This window comes from Budorcas taxicolor, chromosome 2 (genome assembly GCF_023091745.1).
Source record: "Budorcas taxicolor isolate Tak-1 chromosome 2, Takin1.1, whole genome shotgun sequence".
Taxonomy (NCBI): Eukaryota; Metazoa; Chordata; class Mammalia; order Artiodactyla; family Bovidae; genus Budorcas; species Budorcas taxicolor.
Window position 1 is genome coordinate 35,232,867 of NC_068911.1, and position 18,287 is coordinate 35,251,153.

General features: G+C 49.3%; 2 protein-coding genes across 2 annotated transcripts in view; one reads left to right on the forward strand and one right to left on the reverse strand.

Annotated features, from left to right (window-relative positions):
• The first annotated feature begins 181 nt into the window (after positions 1 to 181).
• TMEM186 (transmembrane protein 186) lies at positions 182 to 3,626 on the forward strand. Its single transcript, XM_052636435.1, has 2 exons — positions 182 to 195; positions 1,304 to 3,626. The coding sequence occupies exons 1-2, from the start codon at positions 193 to 195 to the stop codon at positions 1,937 to 1,939; spliced, it is 639 nt and encodes a 212-aa protein (XP_052492395.1). The 5' UTR covers positions 182 to 192; the 3' UTR covers positions 1,940 to 3,626.
• Positions 3,627 to 16,430: 12,804 nt separating this feature from the next.
• The window catches only part of ABAT (4-aminobutyrate aminotransferase), a 36,913-nt gene continuing 35,056 nt past the window's right edge, over positions 16,431 to 18,287 (reverse strand). The window contains exon 15 of the mRNA XM_052636427.1: positions 16,431 to 16,552. Coding sequence (XP_052492387.1) covers positions 16,431 to 16,552 — 122 coding nt within the window. The remainder of the gene's footprint in view (positions 16,553 to 18,287) is intronic.

Genomic DNA, 18,287 nt, shown 5'->3' on the forward strand with positions numbered 1-18,287 from the left:
CCGTGCTGTAGGGCACGCCGGGAGGAGGAGAATCCACTCCCACAATGCCGGCGACTAGCGGCTCTGGGCTGTGCTCTGGACTACAGATCCCAGAATGCAACACGCCTCTGTGCTGTCCTATTAGGGCCCAGCACGCGCTCTTAGCGGTTCCGGGAGGAGGTGAATTCACTTCCGGCACCGGGCAGTGATACCATGGTAAGAAAGCGAGTGGTGGGAAGCGAGGGAGGTGAAGTGCTTTGGGGGTCAAGGGCAGGCCTGGGGCAAGTGTGCAGATGTCAGGGGTTCTCATTCGGAGAATCTGCCAGAGGGACATCCCGCCTTACTTTGCCCTCCGGTCACGTGGACCTACAGCTGGCAATAACTAAAACTCTGAGCACTTGGAGCGCATCAAGTGCGTTTTGAAATCTTTCAGACCATCATCACATTCAGTATATTCTGGATCCCCGTTTTGAAAGATGAAGAAACTGAGGCCCAGAGAGACGGAGTAATTTGCTCAAGGATCCACAGCTGGTGACTGTAGGAGTCGGGATTGGAACCCAGATCTGACTCCACCGCCCAAAGTATCTTTCACTGCACTATTCGAGATTTGAAACTGCGCCTCATGTAACCCTAGCGCAGCGGGTTGATGCCCCCATCCCTCCCTCCTCCTTCGTTCAACCTCTTCTCAGTCTAGGCCAAGAAATAGCGTTTCATTTCAGACCCCAAGAAGACGCTTTAATCTAACCGAGGATTGGGAAGTTATTGTGATGACTGTCTCCCTGGTTTGTTCCCCACTAGGACACTGCTGGCATTTCCTGCCTGAGGAAATGTCATACAAGCTATGGATTCAGTGGTAGCGTAGAGCTGTCCTTTCGCAGGATAACTTGAATGAATGAAGGTTGTGCCTCCTTTCCCATATTTACTTGAACTACCTGGAGGAAAGAGGACCACTTTTAAAAATAAGACTCTGCCCCACTGACTGGCTGTGGGTCTTTGGGTACATTGCTTGCCTTCTCTGGGCTTAGTTTCCTCCATGGTAAAGTAGAAGTAGTGGTTCCTGTGGTGCACAGCTTTCCTGAAGATCTGTGAGGTAAAGCAACAGAGGAGCCTGATGGGCTGCAGTCCATGGGGTCGCAGAGAGTCAGACAGGACTTAGCAACTGAACAATAGCAAACAAAGCCACTGGCTTTACCTTTCTTAACATATCTGGCAGTAATGCCGATCTCACAGGACTGGCCTCTGTGTGAGGGGTTTGCACTTGTCCTTTGAGTGGTCCACATGGTTGAGTTCCCTGAGAGAAATGGTCTCCCTGTCTCCCTTCCAGGCTGCCTTCCTCCGAGCTGTGGCGCCGTCTCCAGGGCCAGCCGCCTGGGGCAGGCGGCTCCACCGGCTGTGCTGCTGCGGTGGGCAGGATCCCAGGAGGTGGGTGGGAAGCTGGCCGCCCCCCTCCAGGGAGAAGCCACCGGGCCCAGAGACGGAGAAGTTTCAGATGGTGTACCGCTTCGACGCCATCAAGGCCTTTGGGTACCTGTCTCGGCTGAAGGTGGCACAGACGGCCCTGACGGTGGCCGCCCTGCCGCCGGGCCTCTACTGCTACTCCCAGGGCCTCATGCCCTTCAGCTCCTTGTGCCTGGCGGGCGGCGTCGCCGGCTTCGCCCTGGCCATGTTGTGCTGGATGAGCCATTTCTTCCGGAGGCTGGTGGGCATCCTGTACGTGAACGAGGCGGGCACCGTGCTGCGGGTGGCCCACCTGACCTTCTGGGGCCGGCGACAGGACACCTACTGCCCTGTGGCTGACGTGATCCCCATGACGGAGAGCCCGGATTGGCCCCAGGAGCTGTTCGTGCGGATCCAGCAGTACAGCGGGAAACAGACCTTCTACCTCACCCTGCGCTACGGGCGCGTCCTGGACCAAGAGCGGTTCACGCAGGTGTTCGGGATGCTGCACACGCTCAAGTGAATGGCCTGGAGCCCAAGTGGATGCTGGGAGGCTCCCGCAGGAAGGCAGAGGGTGTGGGTGGGGCTGAAGGACGGGGTTGCGCTGCTGCGAAACTTCTGCCGCGGCCCCTGAGGTGAGAAAACTAACAAGATAGACATTAGTAGCCGGGTTTAGGAAAGAGGCCCTGAGTGCCGATTCTTTACTGCACTTGCGTGTGGCATCGAGATAATGGCCAGAATTTTCTGGTAGGTTCTCGGAGGAAGCAATGACAGGTTTGCTCAAACCATCCTCTGCTGTGAAATCAGACAGGTGTGGGGGACTTGGGTTTTGTTAGTTCTCAAAACCCGCGCCTGGGCCAGGTTATGAAGTCTCTCGGAACCTTAGTTTTCACGTCTGTAAAGTGGAAAAGAATCCTCCCGGTCTCCTGGGATGGTTGGATGTCACTGCTGATGCAGAGCTGGTGGCTCGTTGAAGAGCTCTCAGGCAACGGGGGAGGGATTTCGGCCTGCTGCGCCTCCTGGTGCACCCAGCGCCTGGAGCGGTTGATCATTTAGAATAGCCACAAGGGAAAAACCTTGTTAACTGTGCCAGATGCTGGATGTTAACTTACTGTAATTTTACTATATATATATAAATCATATTGTATATGTTAATACAATGCTATATGCCAATTAGATCTCAAAATTAGAAAAAAATGGGGAGTATACTTACAAATACATAAAAACAAAAGGCCCAGATTATTTGATTCTTATAAATACTTTTTATGCAAAAAAAGAAAATCAGTAATTGCAAAATATTCCACTGAGTGGATGTAGCTTGTCCTTTTAAATGATTTCCATTTTCCATTGCTGTAAAGAATGTGATAAATATCAAATATTTGGAGAGGTTTCCTTCCTCTGTGTAGACTGAAAAATGGCATTTTGAGAAAGATGACTTAATCATCAAGATAACATGAAACACGTTTTTTTTTTTGGCATGTGCATGCTCAGTTGAGTCCCACTCTTTGTGATCTCATGGGCTGTAACCCACCCACTAGGCTCCTCTGTCCATGGGATTTTCCAGGCAAGAATACTGGAGTGGGTTGCCATTTCCTCCTCCAGGGGATCTTCCTGACCCAGGGATCGAACCTGGGTCTTCTGCATTAGTAGGTATGTTCTCTACCACTGCACCGAGTTAGATCTTAATTTACTGCATTTCACAGAAGCAAGTAAAGCATATAATTCAAGATGGTTTGGGGCTTACCTGGGGCCCCAGTGGTGGAGTCCACCTGCCAGGGCAGAAGATTCAGGCTCGATTTGATTCCTGGTCCAGGAAGATCACACGTGCTGTGTAGCCTCTTTGCCCATGCGCCACAGCTGCTGAGCCTGTGCTCTGGAGCCTGGGAGCCACATCTACCAAAGCCCACATGTCCTGGAGCAGCTGCTCTGCAATAAGGGAAACCACCACAGTGAGAAGCGCAGCTGGAGAGTAACCCCCACTCTGCAACGAGAGAAAAGCCTATACAGCTTCGAAGACTCAGCACAGCTAGGAAAAATAAAAATTAAAAAAAAAAACCACACAGTTTGTTACCGCAGGCTTCCAAGTCAGCCAGTCATCCCAGACCTCTTATGCTGGGTTTAAGGCTTTGTATGTAGTTCAGAAAAGGAGGGGATGTGGGGCCGACTGTCGGTGGGGAGGGAGGCCGGATGCTAAGTGTCTGTGTGTTAGAGACGGGGAAATATGCAAGGCAAGAGAAGAGTAGGGTGGCCCAAAGCAGAACAGCAGCAGGGGGTGAGTTGGGGAGTGGGGTGCAGATGGCCTGGGGCCTGGACCTTGAAGGGCACCCTAGGTGTGGGGAGGAGGTGGGCCGCAGGAGCAGCAAGACTGTCCTGTCCTGGACAGGAGTGGGATGGACACCCTTGCTCAGAGAGGACTCTGATTTGGATCCACATCACTGTGGGGAAGCTTTGATGGTCAGAGAAAATGGGGAGAACTCTGAAAGCTTGGGAGCACTTAGGAACAAGAGGAAGCGGCTTTAATTTGTATTTGTCTTTAGTTAATGATGCAAGTGATAGGACTAGGCTTATCGTGGGTTTGTTGTTTCCTCTGTTAATTTTCTCCCTAGGTATCTACATAAAAGTCTCTCCTTTTTCAGTTTCTTCCTCTGTATTAAATTCTGCCAGTCAGAGGCCATGGTCTGCGGGGTGTGGCTGTGATTATGTGTCTCAGATGTTTGGGAATGCTGTCCAGCCCTCCCCTCACCCCCATTGTGAGCCACACCCCCGCAGACCATGAATGTCTGTGAATTCCCTAGGTAGAGGGGCTGTGTGTGCAGTGGAAGGCGTGACCCAGAGCCTGGTGGTGGGCCTGGAAGGTCCCGGAGGGCTTCAGACCCACTCAGAAGTGCCAGCTCTTCAGGGTAAATGGCATGTGGTTCTGTTGACAGACTGTTTTATACCGACTTTAAAAACAGCCAGAACCTGACTGCTCTCACCTCCGCCAGCCCCGCCACCTTGATCCAAGCTGCCCTTGTAGCCTCTGGATTATTGCAGCTTTCTGCTTCCGTCCTTACCCTGCTAGAGCCTGTTCTCACAGCAGCCAAAGTGATCCTTTGAAAAAAGAGGATTGCATCACTCCTATAGAAGTTGAAATTCTTACTGTGGTCTATAGGTCCTGCCTGGAGCATGGCCTGGACCCTTCCCCCAGCTTCCTTGCCTCATCCACAGCTCTGCGCTGATCACTTCACTTGGCTGTATTTCCCTTGCTCCTCCTCCAATAGTCAAGCACCCTCCAGCCTCAGGGCCTTTGTAATGACACAGTTCCTCTGCCTGGAAGCTTTTCTCCCCAGATATCTACATAGAAGTCTCTCCTTTTCCAGTTTCTTCCTCTGTCTTTACCCTCAAGAAGTTATAGTGGAGACTTCCCTGGTGGTCCAGTGGTTAAGACTTTGCCATCCAATACAAGGGGCGTGGGTTTGATCCCTGGTTCAGGAACTAAGATCCCACAAGCTTTGCAACCAAAAAGCCAAAACAAGCAAAAAACAAACAATATTGCAACAAATTCAATAAAGACAAAAAATGGTCCACATCAAGAAAAGACTTTTAAAAAAGTTTATACTGAGGATTCAGTTATACAGAAGACTTAATTATATAATTATCTAGAACTGTCGGTGCCTGGCTTTACCCTTCCCTCACCTGCTCATCAAGTGCCTTCAACGCCTGTGAGCCTATTTTCCCAAGGCTGACTATTCGATAGTCTGTTCCCATAAAATGTCTTAAGGATTAATGGTTTGACCTTGACTTATTAAAACCCAAAATGAACTCAAATAGGCCTCTTGGGATACTTGTAAGCACTTCCCTGAGCAAGCTTCAGCCCTGGAGTTTCTGATTATGTCCAGGGTTGGGTCCCCAGTCTTTTTGTCAAGCTTGAGGCTAATTCTGCAATGCAGCCAGGCTGGGAATTTCTGAAATAGATGATCTAGGTTCTCAACCCGGGCTTCATGTGTAGAATCACCTGGAGACCTTTAAAAAAACACCATTGCTGAGTATTCTTGCCTGGGAAGTCCTTTGGACAGAGGAGCCTGGTGGGTTACAGTTCAGGGGGTCGCAAAGAGCCGGACATGACTGAGCAGACCCGCACGCCCAGGCCCACGCCCCGCTTCCTTAGGTGATGATGATTCCCATCATTGTCTAGGTTGACGGTCACAGCCCAGAAGTGTCAGCGCAGTGGGAGATGAGAGCCTAGATTCGCACCAGTTTTGGCAGGAAGAGTCACCTCTACCCACTCCAGTATTCTTGGGCTTTCCTTGTGGCTCAGCTGGTAAAGAATCCACCTGCAATGCCGGAGACCTGGGTTCAATCCCTGGGTTCGTCCAATCTCTGGAGAAGGGAAAGGCTACCCACTCCAGTATTCTGGTCTGGAGAATTCCATGGACCGTATAGTCGCAAAGAGTCGGACACGACTGAGTAGCTTTCACTTCAGTCCACTTCCATGACGTGTGGTTTGCTCACACAGTACCAGCAGAGGGCGCACAGAGCAAATGCATCCTTCCACCCCTTCATTTCCTGCTGCCCCCCCCCCCCCCCCCGCAGCCCCCCAAAATCCCAGGTCACCCTTTGGCAACAGAAATGGGTTAGGGGTCTCTGCAGTGCACCAGCAGGGCAGCACCCAGGAGCTGTCCCCATGCCCCAGATAAGCAACAGCAAAGCCAACAGGAAATGGGGTGACTTGTAACATGTTTTCACATGGTAGTTGTTATGGACTGAATGTGTCCCCTCCTAAAATTCGTATGTTGAAACCATAGCCCCCCGTCGCCGTGTGATGGTGTTTAGAGGTGGGGCCTCTGGGAGGTGATTCTTCTTAGATGAGGTCATGAGGGTGGGGCCCTCATGATGGAATCAGTGCCATGTGAGGACAAGTAGGAAGAGACCCTCACCAAGGACCCAACCATGAACTTCCAGCCTCCAGACTCGTGAGAAATAAATGTTGGCTGTTTATGCTGCCCTGTCTATGGTATTCTTTTTTTTTTAATTTATTTTTGTTAGTATTTACTTTTTAAAGTTATTTTATTATTCTTATTGTTACTTTATATTATTTGGCTGTGCTGTGTGGCATGTGAGATCTTAGGATCTTAGTTCCCCAACCAGGGATGGAACCCATGCCCCTTGCATTAGAAGCCCGAGTCTTAACCATTGGATAACCAGGGAAGTCCCTGCCTATGGTATCCTGTTTGAACAGCCTGAGCTAAGACGGGGTCTTCGAGCCTGTGGTGAGGTCAGCTGCAGCCAGAGGCATTCACAGTGTGCAGAGCTGGGGACTACTGTCCTTACTATGGATGCATGCGTGCTAAGTGGCTTCAGGCGTGTCCAACTCTTTGTGACCCTATGGGCTGTAGCCCACCAGGCTCCTCTGTCCATGAAGATTCTCCAGGCAAGAACACTGGAGTGTGTTGCTAAGCCCTCCTCCGGGGGACCTTCCCCGCCCAGGGATCAAACCCAAGTCTCTTACATTTCCTTTGGCAGGTGGGTTCTTTACCACTAGCTCCGCCTGGGAAGCCCTGTCCTTCCTCTCTTGGGTATCGAAACTGAGCCTCACCTTGTTATAGGCCCAGGTAGTCCACCCCCATCCCGTCATAAACAGGCACATTTAATGCAGTCCCCCAAACAGATCTGATGGGCTTAGCTGCTTGCAGGAGGCCAGCCTGGGGCAAGTTACCCAAATAACTAGGCACTTGCCCTAGGCTGCTTTAAGAATTCAGGGCTCATGAGTCCTAAATGGAAAGCCACAGGGTCCTTTTGAAACCTGGGCAGAATCCCAACTTTTATGGCCTTGTTTTGATCGTGCAGCATTCACTCAACTGTAAATTCTTGCCTGATGAGGGTTAATCAGGCAGGGCCAATACCATCTGGCCGTGTCTGTACCAACCCTAGAGACAAAGCATCCATGTTACTGGTTAACTGTTGTAATCTACCCTGGGATCTGGTGGGACTTGTGTCCTTGTTGGGAAGTAGATTTTGTATTTAGAGCTATGTGTGAACGCCATGCTTGAAGATCAAGTGGCCGAAGGAACCAGCATGTATTCAGCACCTGTTACGTGTCAGGCGATGATTATGTGCTTTTCTTGAATCACCGCGCCCCCCCCCCGCCCCCCGCACCCCCCCCGCCCCCCCCGCCCCCCCCCCCCCGCCCCCGCCGCAACAGCTGGAGTTGGAGAGCCAGAAGTTGCACGAGTATGAAAAGCACCATGTTTGGAAGCAAGACTTCTAGCTGGTTGGAACCCCAGCCCTGTCACTCCTGGGCTGTGAGTTTGGGCCAGTTCTATAATCGCTCTCTGTGCCTTGGTTTCTTCCTTTGTGAATTGATGGCACTAAAAGCACCCACCGAAGGTGGTTGAAGGGACTGACTTCCTACACGAAAAGCACTTAAAATAGCGCTAGGTCCAGGAAAGCCCTCAATAAGTGTCAGCAGCATTACCATGATCAGTCTTACTCTGCGGGTGATGCTCAGGGAAGTGAAGGGACTTGCTCAAGGTCGCCCAGCTAGAAAGCAGCTGATCATTCTCCTGCCTTGTCCTGCCTGCTCCTGGGGGCATGCGGGAAGAAGGACAGAAAAATGGAAACAGTAACTGTTTTTAACAGAAGTCCTGGCACCTTCCACCTACCTGCCTTAAGGACATACGTTCACGAGCCAACACTAATGCTGGCCCGTTCAAGTCCACTTTCTTTGGCCAGTGGCCAGAATGGCAGAGAGAAGTGTCCTGAGTGGTCGCTCCTCAAGCAACCCCATGCTGACGGAGTATGCGCACGCACACCCCACCATGTCTCAAAGCCCTGCCTCCAGGCTGTATGATGCTGGACAGGGTCTCCAGCAGGCGCCACATGCCTAGGCATGTTGTGACAATTACAAAGCCCCAGCAGAATATGGGCTCCCCTGGTAGCTCAGGTGGTACCTCAGAATCTGCCTGCCATGCAGAAGACCTGGGTTCCATCCCTGGCTAGGGAAGATCCCCTGGAGAAGGGAATGGCAACCCACTCCAGTATTCTTGCCTGGAGAATCCCATAGACAGAGGAGCCTGGCAGTCTATAGTCCATGGGGTCGCAAAGAGTTGGAAATGACTGAGCGACTCACACTTTCAGAATATGCTTACATGTAGCAGATGCTCAAACAAATGATAAATATTATCTTTACCTGTGATTATTCTTAAAAGCACATTTTAGAGGAGCTATCCCACGTTGAAGGTCAGGAATGGTGGCGGTAAGGAGATACCCCTCATCCAAGGTAAGGAGCAGCGGCTGTGCTTTGCTGGAGCAGCCATGAAGAGATACCCCCACGTCCAAGGTAAGAGAAACCCAAGTAAGATGGTAGGTGTTGCAAGAGGGCATCAGAGGGCAGACACACTGAAACCATACTCACAGAGAACTAGTCAGTCTAATCACACTAGGACCACAGCCTTGTCTAACTCAATGAAACCAAGCCATGCCTGCGGGGCAACCCAAGACGGGCGGGTCATGGTGGAGAGGTCTGACAGAACGTGGTCTACTGGAGAAGGGAACGGCAAGCCACTTTAGTATTCTTGCCTTGAGAACCCCATGAACAGTATGAAAAGGCAATATGATAGGATACCAAAAGAGGAACTCCCAAGGTCATTAGGTGCCCAATATGCTACTGGAGATCAGAAGAGAAATAACTACAGAAAGAACGAAGGGATGGAGCCAAAGCAAAAACAATACCCAGTTGTGGATGTGACTGGTGATAGAAGCAAGATCTGATGCTGTAAAGAGCAATATTGCATAGGAACCTGGAATGTCAGGTCCATGAATCAAGGTAAATTGGAAGTGGTCAAACAAGAGATGGCAAGGGTGAACATCGACATTCTAGGAATCAGCAAACTAAAATGGACTGGAATGGGTGAATTTAACTCAGATGACCATTATATCTACTACTGCGGGCAGGAATCCCTCAGAAGAAATGGAGTAGCCATCATGGTCAACAAAAGAGTCCGAAATGCAGTACTTGGATGCAATCTCGAAAATGACAGAATGATCTCTGTTCGTCTCCAAGGCAAACCATTCAATATCACAGTTATCCAAGTCTATGCCCCAACCAGTAATGCTGAAGAAGCTGAAGTTGAACGGTTTTATGAAGACCTACAAGACCTTTTAGAACTAACACCCAAAAAAGATGTCCTTTTCATTATAGGGGACTGGAATGCAAAAGTAGGAAGTCAAGAAACACCTGGAGTAACAGGCAAATTTGGCCTTGGAATGTGGAATGAAGCATGGCAAAGACTAATAGAGTTTTGCCAAGAAAATGCATTGGTCATAGCAAACACCCTCTTCCAACAACACAAGAGAAGACTCTACACATGGACATCATGAGATGGTCAACACTGAAATCAGATTGATTCTATTCTTTGCAGCCAAAGATGGAGAAGCTCTATACAGTCAACAAAAACAAGACCAGGAGCTGACTGTGGCTCAGATCAGGAACTCCTTACTACCAAATTCAGACTTAAATTGAAGAAAGTAGGGAAAACCGCTAGACCATTCAGGTATGACCTAAATCAAATCCCTTATGATTATACAGTGGAAGTGAGAAATAGATTTAAGGGCCTAGATCTGATAGATAGAGTGCCTGATGAACTATGGAATGAAGTTTGTGACATTGTGCAGGAGACAGGGATCAAGACCATCCCCATGGAAAAGAAATGCAAAAAGCAAAATGGCTGTCTGGGGAGGCCTTACAAATAGCTGTGAAAAGAAGAGAGGCGAAAAGCAAAGGAGAAAAGGAAAGATATAGGCATCTAAATGCAGAGTTCCAAAGACTAGCAAGAAGAGATAAGAAAGCCTTCTTCAGCGATCAATGCAAAGAAATAGAGGAAAACAACAGATTGGGAAAGACTAGAGATCTCTTCAAGAAAATTAGATACCAAGGGAACATTTCATGCAAAGATGGGCTCGATAAAGGACAGAAATGGTATGGACCTAACAGAAGCAGAAGATATGAAGAAGAGGTGGGAAGAATACACAGAAGAACTGTACAAAAAAGATCTTCATGACCCAGATAGTCATGATGATGTGATCACTAATCTAGAACCAGACATCTTGGAATGTGAAGTCAAGTGGGCCTTAGCATCACTACGGACAAAGCTAGTGGAGGTGATGGAATTCCAATTGAGCTGTTTCAAATCCTGAAAGATGATGCTGTGAAAGTGCTGCACTCAATATGCCAGCAGATTTGGAAAACTTAGCAGTGGCCACAGGACTGGAAAAGGTCAGTTTTCATTCCAATTCCAAAGAAAGGCAGTGCCAAAGAATGCTCAAACTACCACACAATTGCACTCGTCTCACATGCTAGTAAAGTAATGCTCAAAATTCTCCAAGCCAGGCTTCAGCAATATGTGAACAGTGAACTCCCTGACGTTCAAGCTGGTTTTAGAAAAGGCAGAAGAACCAGAGATCAAATTGCCAACATCTGCTGGATCATGGAAAAAGCAAGAGTTCCAGAAAAACATCTATTTCTGCTTTATTGACTATGCCAAAGCCATTGACTGTGTGGATCACAATAAACTGTGGAAAATTCTGAAAGAGATGAGAATACCAGACCACCTGACCTGCCTCTTGAGAAATCTGTATGCAGGTCAGGAAGCAACAGTTAGAACTGAACATGGAACAACAGACTTGTTCCAAATAGGAAAAGGAGTACGTCAAGGCTGTATATTGTCACCCTGCTTATTTAACTTCTATGCAGAGTACATCATGAGAAACGCTGGACTGGAAGAAACACAAGCTGGAATCAAGATTGCCGGGAGAAATATCAATCACCTCAGATATGCAGATGACACCACCCTTATGGCAGACAGTGAAGAGGAGCTAAAAAGCCTCTTGATGAAAGTGAAAGAGGAGAGCGAAAAAGTTGGCCTAAAGCTCAACATTCAGAAAACAAAGATCGTGGCATCCGGTCCCATCACTTCATGGGAATTAGATGGCGAAACAGTGGAAACAGTGTCAGACTTTATTTTTTTGGGCTCCAGAATCACTGCAGATGGTGACTGCAGCCATGAAATTAAAGGACGCTTACTCCTTGGAAGAAAAGTTATGACCAACCTAGATAGCATATTCAAAAGCAGAGACATTACTTTGCCGACTAAGGTCTGTCTAGTCAAGGCTATGGTTTTTCCTGTGGTCATGTATGGATGTGAGAGTTGGACTGTGAAGAAGGCTGAGCGCCGAAGAATTGATGCTTTTGAACTGTGGTGTTGGAGAAGATTCCTGAGAGTCCCTTGGACTGCAAGGAGATCCAATCAGTCCATTCTGAAGGAGATCAGCCCTGGGATTTCTTTGGAAGGAATGATGCTAAAGCTGAAACTCCAGTACTTTGGCCACCTCATGAGAAGAGTTGACTCATTGCAAAAGACTCTGATGCTGGGAAGGATTGGGGGCAGGAGGAGAAGGGGGCGACAGAGGATGAGATGGCTGGATGGCATCACTGACTCGATGGACGTGAGTGTGAATGAACTCCTGGAGTTGGTCATGGACAGGGAGGCCTGGCGTGCTGCGATTCATGGGGTCGCAAAGAGTCGGACACGACTGAGCAACTGAACTGAACTGAACTGATTACTTTCTAAGTGCAATTATTTCATAGATGTGTTGGGTGTCCCAGCCAGAAGGAACATTGGAAGTCTTGTGATCCAAACCATACATTTTCCACGTGAGAAAAATAAGGGCTGTGTAGGGGTACGGAGACAGCTGGGTGCAGAAGCGAGTCAGCAGTGCACAACCCCTGCATGGTTCCAGGTCAGGACACCAGGAGGACCAAAGAGGCAGACTGTTTCCCCGCCCCCACAATCCCCACAGGTGCTGACTCAGCATCTCTTCCCCGCTTTCCCATGCTGCACCTGCCTGTGGGCTGATTCCAGCTGGTCCTCAATTTAAGCACCTCAAGCGGTGGCAAAAAGAATGCAGTTGAATTGGTTTGGGGTAGGACACAAGAGTTTTACAAAGCTCTTTATGGTGACTACAAAGTGCGTCCAGTGTTGGGATTTCCCAATGGCCAAGACTGCACACTGCCAAGGCAGGGGGCCTGGGTTCGATCCCTGGTCAGGGAACTAGATCCCACATGGCACAACTGAAAAAAAAAAAAAAAAAAAAAATCTCCCGTGCTGCAACGGAGACCTGGTGCAGCCAAATAAATTAAAAAATATTAAAAAATGAAGCAACACAAGGTACCTAGTGAGGACTGTCAGTGTCCTGGGCTCTGTGGGTTCTGTGTTCATCCTCTCCCCATCCAGCCCATTCCTGTTGTCCTGGTCAGGCCACCCAGTCATCTCGAGGCCACAGATTCCCACCTGGTGGTCCAGGTGCTCTGTTGTTCACAGTGGGCACTCAGGATACTCTTTCGAGAATGCACGTGGATTACCTCCTTAGCCAAGACCTTTGGTGGCTCCATCACTGTGTGGCAGGCCCAGCCTGGCTCAGAAGGCCCTCTGGATCTGTGCCCTGCCTTTTTCTTTGGCCTGGTCTCCAGGCTCTTCCCATCTCCCCGTCTTTGTGATATAGTCATGCTGAACACCACAGACCTGCCTTCCTCACCCAGCCTTCAGCTAGCTGTTCTCTTGGTCTGGAACGCCTTCTACCCCTCCTCTGAGTCATTGGAGCAGTTCTCACTCAACCGTGAGGTTGAAATTCAGGGGCCTGACTTCCACCCTGCCTTGGGCCTGTCCTTTTTTCACAAACAGCGTCCTCCTGTATCCTGGCCCTTATGCGGGCCCATGGCAGGTGAGCCGAGGGCCACACCTTGTCCACCCCTGACACGTGGTATACCTTGGATGAACTCTGATGAACTGAATGGCCTCAGCAGGCTTCCCGAGGCAGAATTAACACAGGCACAGAATTCCCCCAAGACATCCTGAAGAGTTACGATTAAGCACTTATGCGTGCTTAACGAGAACCTGTCAAATGAGTCCTTACCAAAACCATTTCTAACCAAAAAGACCACTTATACGCAGATGTTTCCATTATAAACATTTTGTTTTTAATTTAAGAATACTGATGGACACAGGAAACAGATTGAATTCATGGAATTGGGCATAGGGTCATCCGTTACACTGTGACGTGTTAATTTCTTTATCATTTATTGGCACTGTCAACAGAATACTGTAAACAAGATCACTTTGTATGCGGGTAAGTCGGCGAGGTTCCCTAGCTATGGTTTTCTACCATGAGTTGATATATAGATAGATATAGACATGTATAGATATATAGACAGATGAATGTTGTGCACAACTCTGCATGGTTACTGAGTGTCAGTAAAAATTATAAAAAAAACAACAACACCCATTTATAGTAAAAGTGAGGATGTGCTAAGATTTGCTATTACTGGACCTCGTTTTTCTGTAAAAGGGATGAGATTTCCTAGCGACACGTACTAAACTCCATGGCACTAATGTGGGATGGATTCATTTCCAGGCCATAGGTCACAAAAACTTCTGCACCTGTCTTCTGCTCTCCTTGTGTTCCACTAACCTCTGACAGTTTCTTGAACACTGCTGAGAATCTTTACCTTTCCCCCCACCCCCAAAAGAGGATGTCTCAGGAACTCACTCAGCCCTGAGTCAATGAGATAAATAGCGTAAAAAGTTTTCTAAGAAGTAACTTCCCTTGGTAAGGACTGAATAAGTCTGGTCCTGACTCTCCAGATTAAAAAAAAAAAAAAAAAAAAAGATTTCATTTATCTGTCCATGCCCCATGGGGAGAGAACAAAATATTGGAGCCACTCTCTCCACCAAAGAGAGCCATGTTTCTGGTTGTGCACTGGCTTAACAACCTTTTGGACTCCAGGAACCTCACTGTATGTTGGATCCAATGCTAAGTTTCTCCAGAGAAAGCATATGTGAAGTATGGTTTGGTTTGCATGTTGCTTGTTTGTTAAATAAGGCCTTGAATCGTGGGATATTGCCTGTGGAATCTGGATCCCCTGTGAAAGGTGTGAGGCTGTGAATGGGTGTGTCTTTGCATATGCTGTTCCCCTTCTGCAACACTTCCTTGCCTTGTCTGCTAGGTGAACTCTTATGCATCCTGCAAAACCCTGCTTAAATGTCACTTTCTCCTTGGACCCTCCTCTGACCCTTAGATGGATCAGGTCACTCCCTCTGATTTCCTGATGTTCCCACACATACTGCTGTTACGGCACTTGCCATTCTGCATTGATTGTTGGTTTAAGAGTCTGTTGTTCCCAATGGGAGGGTGAGTCCCTTGAGAACAGGGACTAGGTTTCATTTCACCTTTGGATTTCTAGTGCTTAGCACTGGGCCTGGGACAGAGCAGGTATTTAATGCAAGTTTCATGAATGAATGACTGGATAAATAAATGAATCTACAAGTGAGTGAAAGTTGTACAGAGAGGGAACTCCATTTAGCTGGCAGTGCACATGCCCTTGGACACAGCAGAGCTCCTTAAAAGCAACAGATTGGCACTGAGTGCAGGATGTGGGGTGAACCAGGATTCATGGATCTGTCCATGTTCTTGTTAAACATGTGAGTTTGCCTTTGACTCTCGGCAAAGATAGGTTGATGACCAAATCTGCTGAACAGTGGAAGCGGGAAGAAAAAACCAAAGCACTTTGAGATCTTTGGATGATTAGTTATTAAAAGAGAAAAGTGCTGAATTGAGATTCTTGATCTGTCCGGCTCCCCAAAACAGTCAACCAAGGCATGGGGAGACCCCAGTGGCTTCCTTTGGGACAGACTTCCTTCATCTACCCGCTAAACCACACCTCATTGCTCTAGGATGACCTGCTGCTCTGTTTTAGAAGCATATGAAGTCAAATCAATCAGTTGCAAAATTGTCTCACCTCCAGGAGAGACCCCCTGAACCTCAGCCATCCTCTAGTGAATCCTCTAAGCATCTCCTGCCTGGTCCTCTCACACTCATGCATGGCGGGAAAATCTCTGACTCAGAGCAATAACGACAAGGGAATCCCGGCACCCTGACAGGCTGCATTTTCCTGCCTGGAGCTCTGTGCGTTTAATGAGTGACGCCTCCCTCAAGAAGAAACCTGGTCCTGTAACCAATTCCCTCTGACAGAGCAGAAAAGCCGTTCCTGGGGCGCTGCTCACATGTGGAGCAGAGGTGGGTGAGCAGAAGCTAGAGAAAGGGTTCCCCCCAGACCAGGGGTCCAAAGCCAGACCCTAGAAGCTGGGGGGGACAGGAAGTGGGGGGGTCTCTGCTGTCCCCGGCTTGGGCTGACGCTCCCGGGAGTGTGTCCCAGGGTGACGGGCTACAGCTTTCCTTCCCAGGAGGGAGGTCTGGGCTGATGCCTAACAGGAGGGAGGGGACTTGGGGAATGAGAGTGGGGCTAAGACCTGTTGGTGATGCCGCCCAGATATTCTCCCAGGAAGAAGCCCCCTCAAGGAGAGAATTCACAGTTTGGAGAGGAATCCCCAGATGCACCGGGGGAGTGGCTACAAGACCCCCTTCCCACAGCCCGAAGCTCAGTCCTGTGTCCCTGCCATCCTGCCTTCCCATGCTGTGTCCTGCCCATCACTGCACTGCCCATGGGACATGCTGAGGGGGGATGAGGGGGACGCGAGTCTGTTTGCATAGGACGGGGGAGGGAGAACCAGCATCCTCCCCTCTCTGAATGTGTCCCTAGAGTGGAACGGAACCCAGGAGTCCCAGCCACCAGGCCCAGCAGCAGGTGTCATTCCCTTGACTGGCTTCCAAAGGTATTGGGGCATCCCTGGAGGGCAGTTACGTGGCCAGGACCCCCGGGGACCATCCTAAGACAGTCCAGGGCTCAAGCAGAATCTCTGAGCTGAAAACCAATGTGTGCCACTGGCTCCTTGGAAACGGAGACCCCAACCAGCCCCTCCCTGCCCCCAAGCCACCACAGACATCCCCTCCTCTTCACGAGTAACCCTCCAGTTTATGCCTTCACCTCTGAAACTTTGAGTAAAAACATGAATTAGGCAAACTAATCAATTGGACAACGGTTGAGGTCGGGCTGTCCTCAGAGCGTGGAGGAGAGGGCTTCTCTACTTGAAGTCAGCTAGGATGTCACTAAAGATGTTGAGGAACAGGTGTGCGTGGTGATCTCGGAAGACCAGAGTGGGACGGAAGCGGATGGACTTGTCGCCGCAGCCCCCCAGCATCAGGCCTGGAAGGAGAAGCAAGGGGTGGGTGGGTTAGGGGCTCGGGCTCAGAGTCACCTGCTGGGGCTCCGCTGGGGGGGCAGTCACACATGGGTGCTACCATCCATCTGGACTGTTTCATCCTTCCCCTAGCCACCCATCCAGCCTTCCTTCTCATTCTCTCCCATCGCCTGGCTCACCCACCCTTCTCTCTTCCCTCCCTCCCTTCCAACTGCAAATGCCAGCTCTGTTGCCCCAAACTAGCCCTGCTGATGGAGAAACCCTGAGTCCAAGTCCCTGCCTTCCAGGAACTCATGGTGCGGCAGGGAGAGACAATAAGTAAAGAACTAAATTACAGCACTTCCCTGGTGGTCCAGTGGTTAAGAATCAGCCTGCCAGTGCAGGGGACATGGGTTCGATCCCTGGTCCAGGAAGATCGCACATGCCAAGGAGCAGCTAAGCCCGTGTGCCACACGTGCTCTAGAGCCTGTGCTCTGCCACGAGAGAAGCCGCCACAATGAGAAGCCCGCACGCCACGCCCCTGCTCCCTGCAACTAGAGAAAGCCTGAGTGCAGCCAAAAGTAACTGCATAAATACAATTATGAAAAAAAGAAGTAAATTACAAAAGTGTGGGCAGGTCAGCAGCATGTCCAAGAGATGGAATCTGCTTATTACTATTATTTTTTAGCATATGGGATCTTAGTTCCCCAACCAGGGAGGGAACCTGTGGTCCCAGCAGAAAAAGTGCCGAGTCTTAACCACTGGATGCTAGGGAGTTCCTGGAATTTATTTTTAAAATCTATTTATGGCCTGTGGGAATCTTAGTTTCCCGGACCAGGGTTTGAACTCATGCCCCACGCAGTGGAAGTGCAGAGTCTTAACCACTGGACGACCAGTGAATTCCTGGAATCTGCTTATTTTATTTTAAAAATCTATTTATTTATGGCCTGCAGGAATCTTAGTGTCCTGGACCAGGGACAGAACCCGTGCCCCCTGCAGGGGAAGCGCAGAGTCTTAACCACTGGACCATCAGGGACCACCTAGAATGTACTTATTTTAAAGGGCAACTTCACCTTTGACTAGATTGGGGTCCTTGCCTGGGTTGCACAGTGTCTCTGAGACTTTTTTTTTTTTTTTCCATTCTCAAGAGGAGATGAATTACCCTGCCCTTCAGGGTTGCGGCTGGGATCCTCTAAGATGGTCCATGTGAAAGACACCGGCTTAGGCACCCAGCAGGCACTCTGATCTCCTCCACTTAAAACTTCTAGGGCTCCCATAGCTCTCAGGAGAAAGTCTGGAATCTTGAACATCATCCACCTGAACCTGATTCACCCACCACTGCCTCTGTCCCTTGTCACACTCTAAGCCCCGTTTCACCCAGCTAAAGGAACACCTCCCTCCCTCTGCCCAAAATGCTCCTTCTCACCTTCTTCACCTGGCCAACCACTATTCATCCAGCAAAATGCTGCTTCCTCCAGGAAGCCTTCCCTGATTTCCTGGACATTTTCCCCAGCTATTTTCTCTCTAGCTCCTTTCCTTCCATCCTAGGACTTAAAACTGTAATAGATTGTTTCTGAAATATTCTCTTTGATGTCACCCCTTCCTGCTAGACTGAAAGCTCCTTGAAGGAAGGTTTCCTGATCCTCTCCAGCGTGGGCACCACTCACCTATTCGGGGAATACTGCCGCATGAATCAACATATAAAGAAATCTCCCTGGTAACTTTCTCTGAAAGGAGATTCAGCCTATTTTTAGTCCCTTG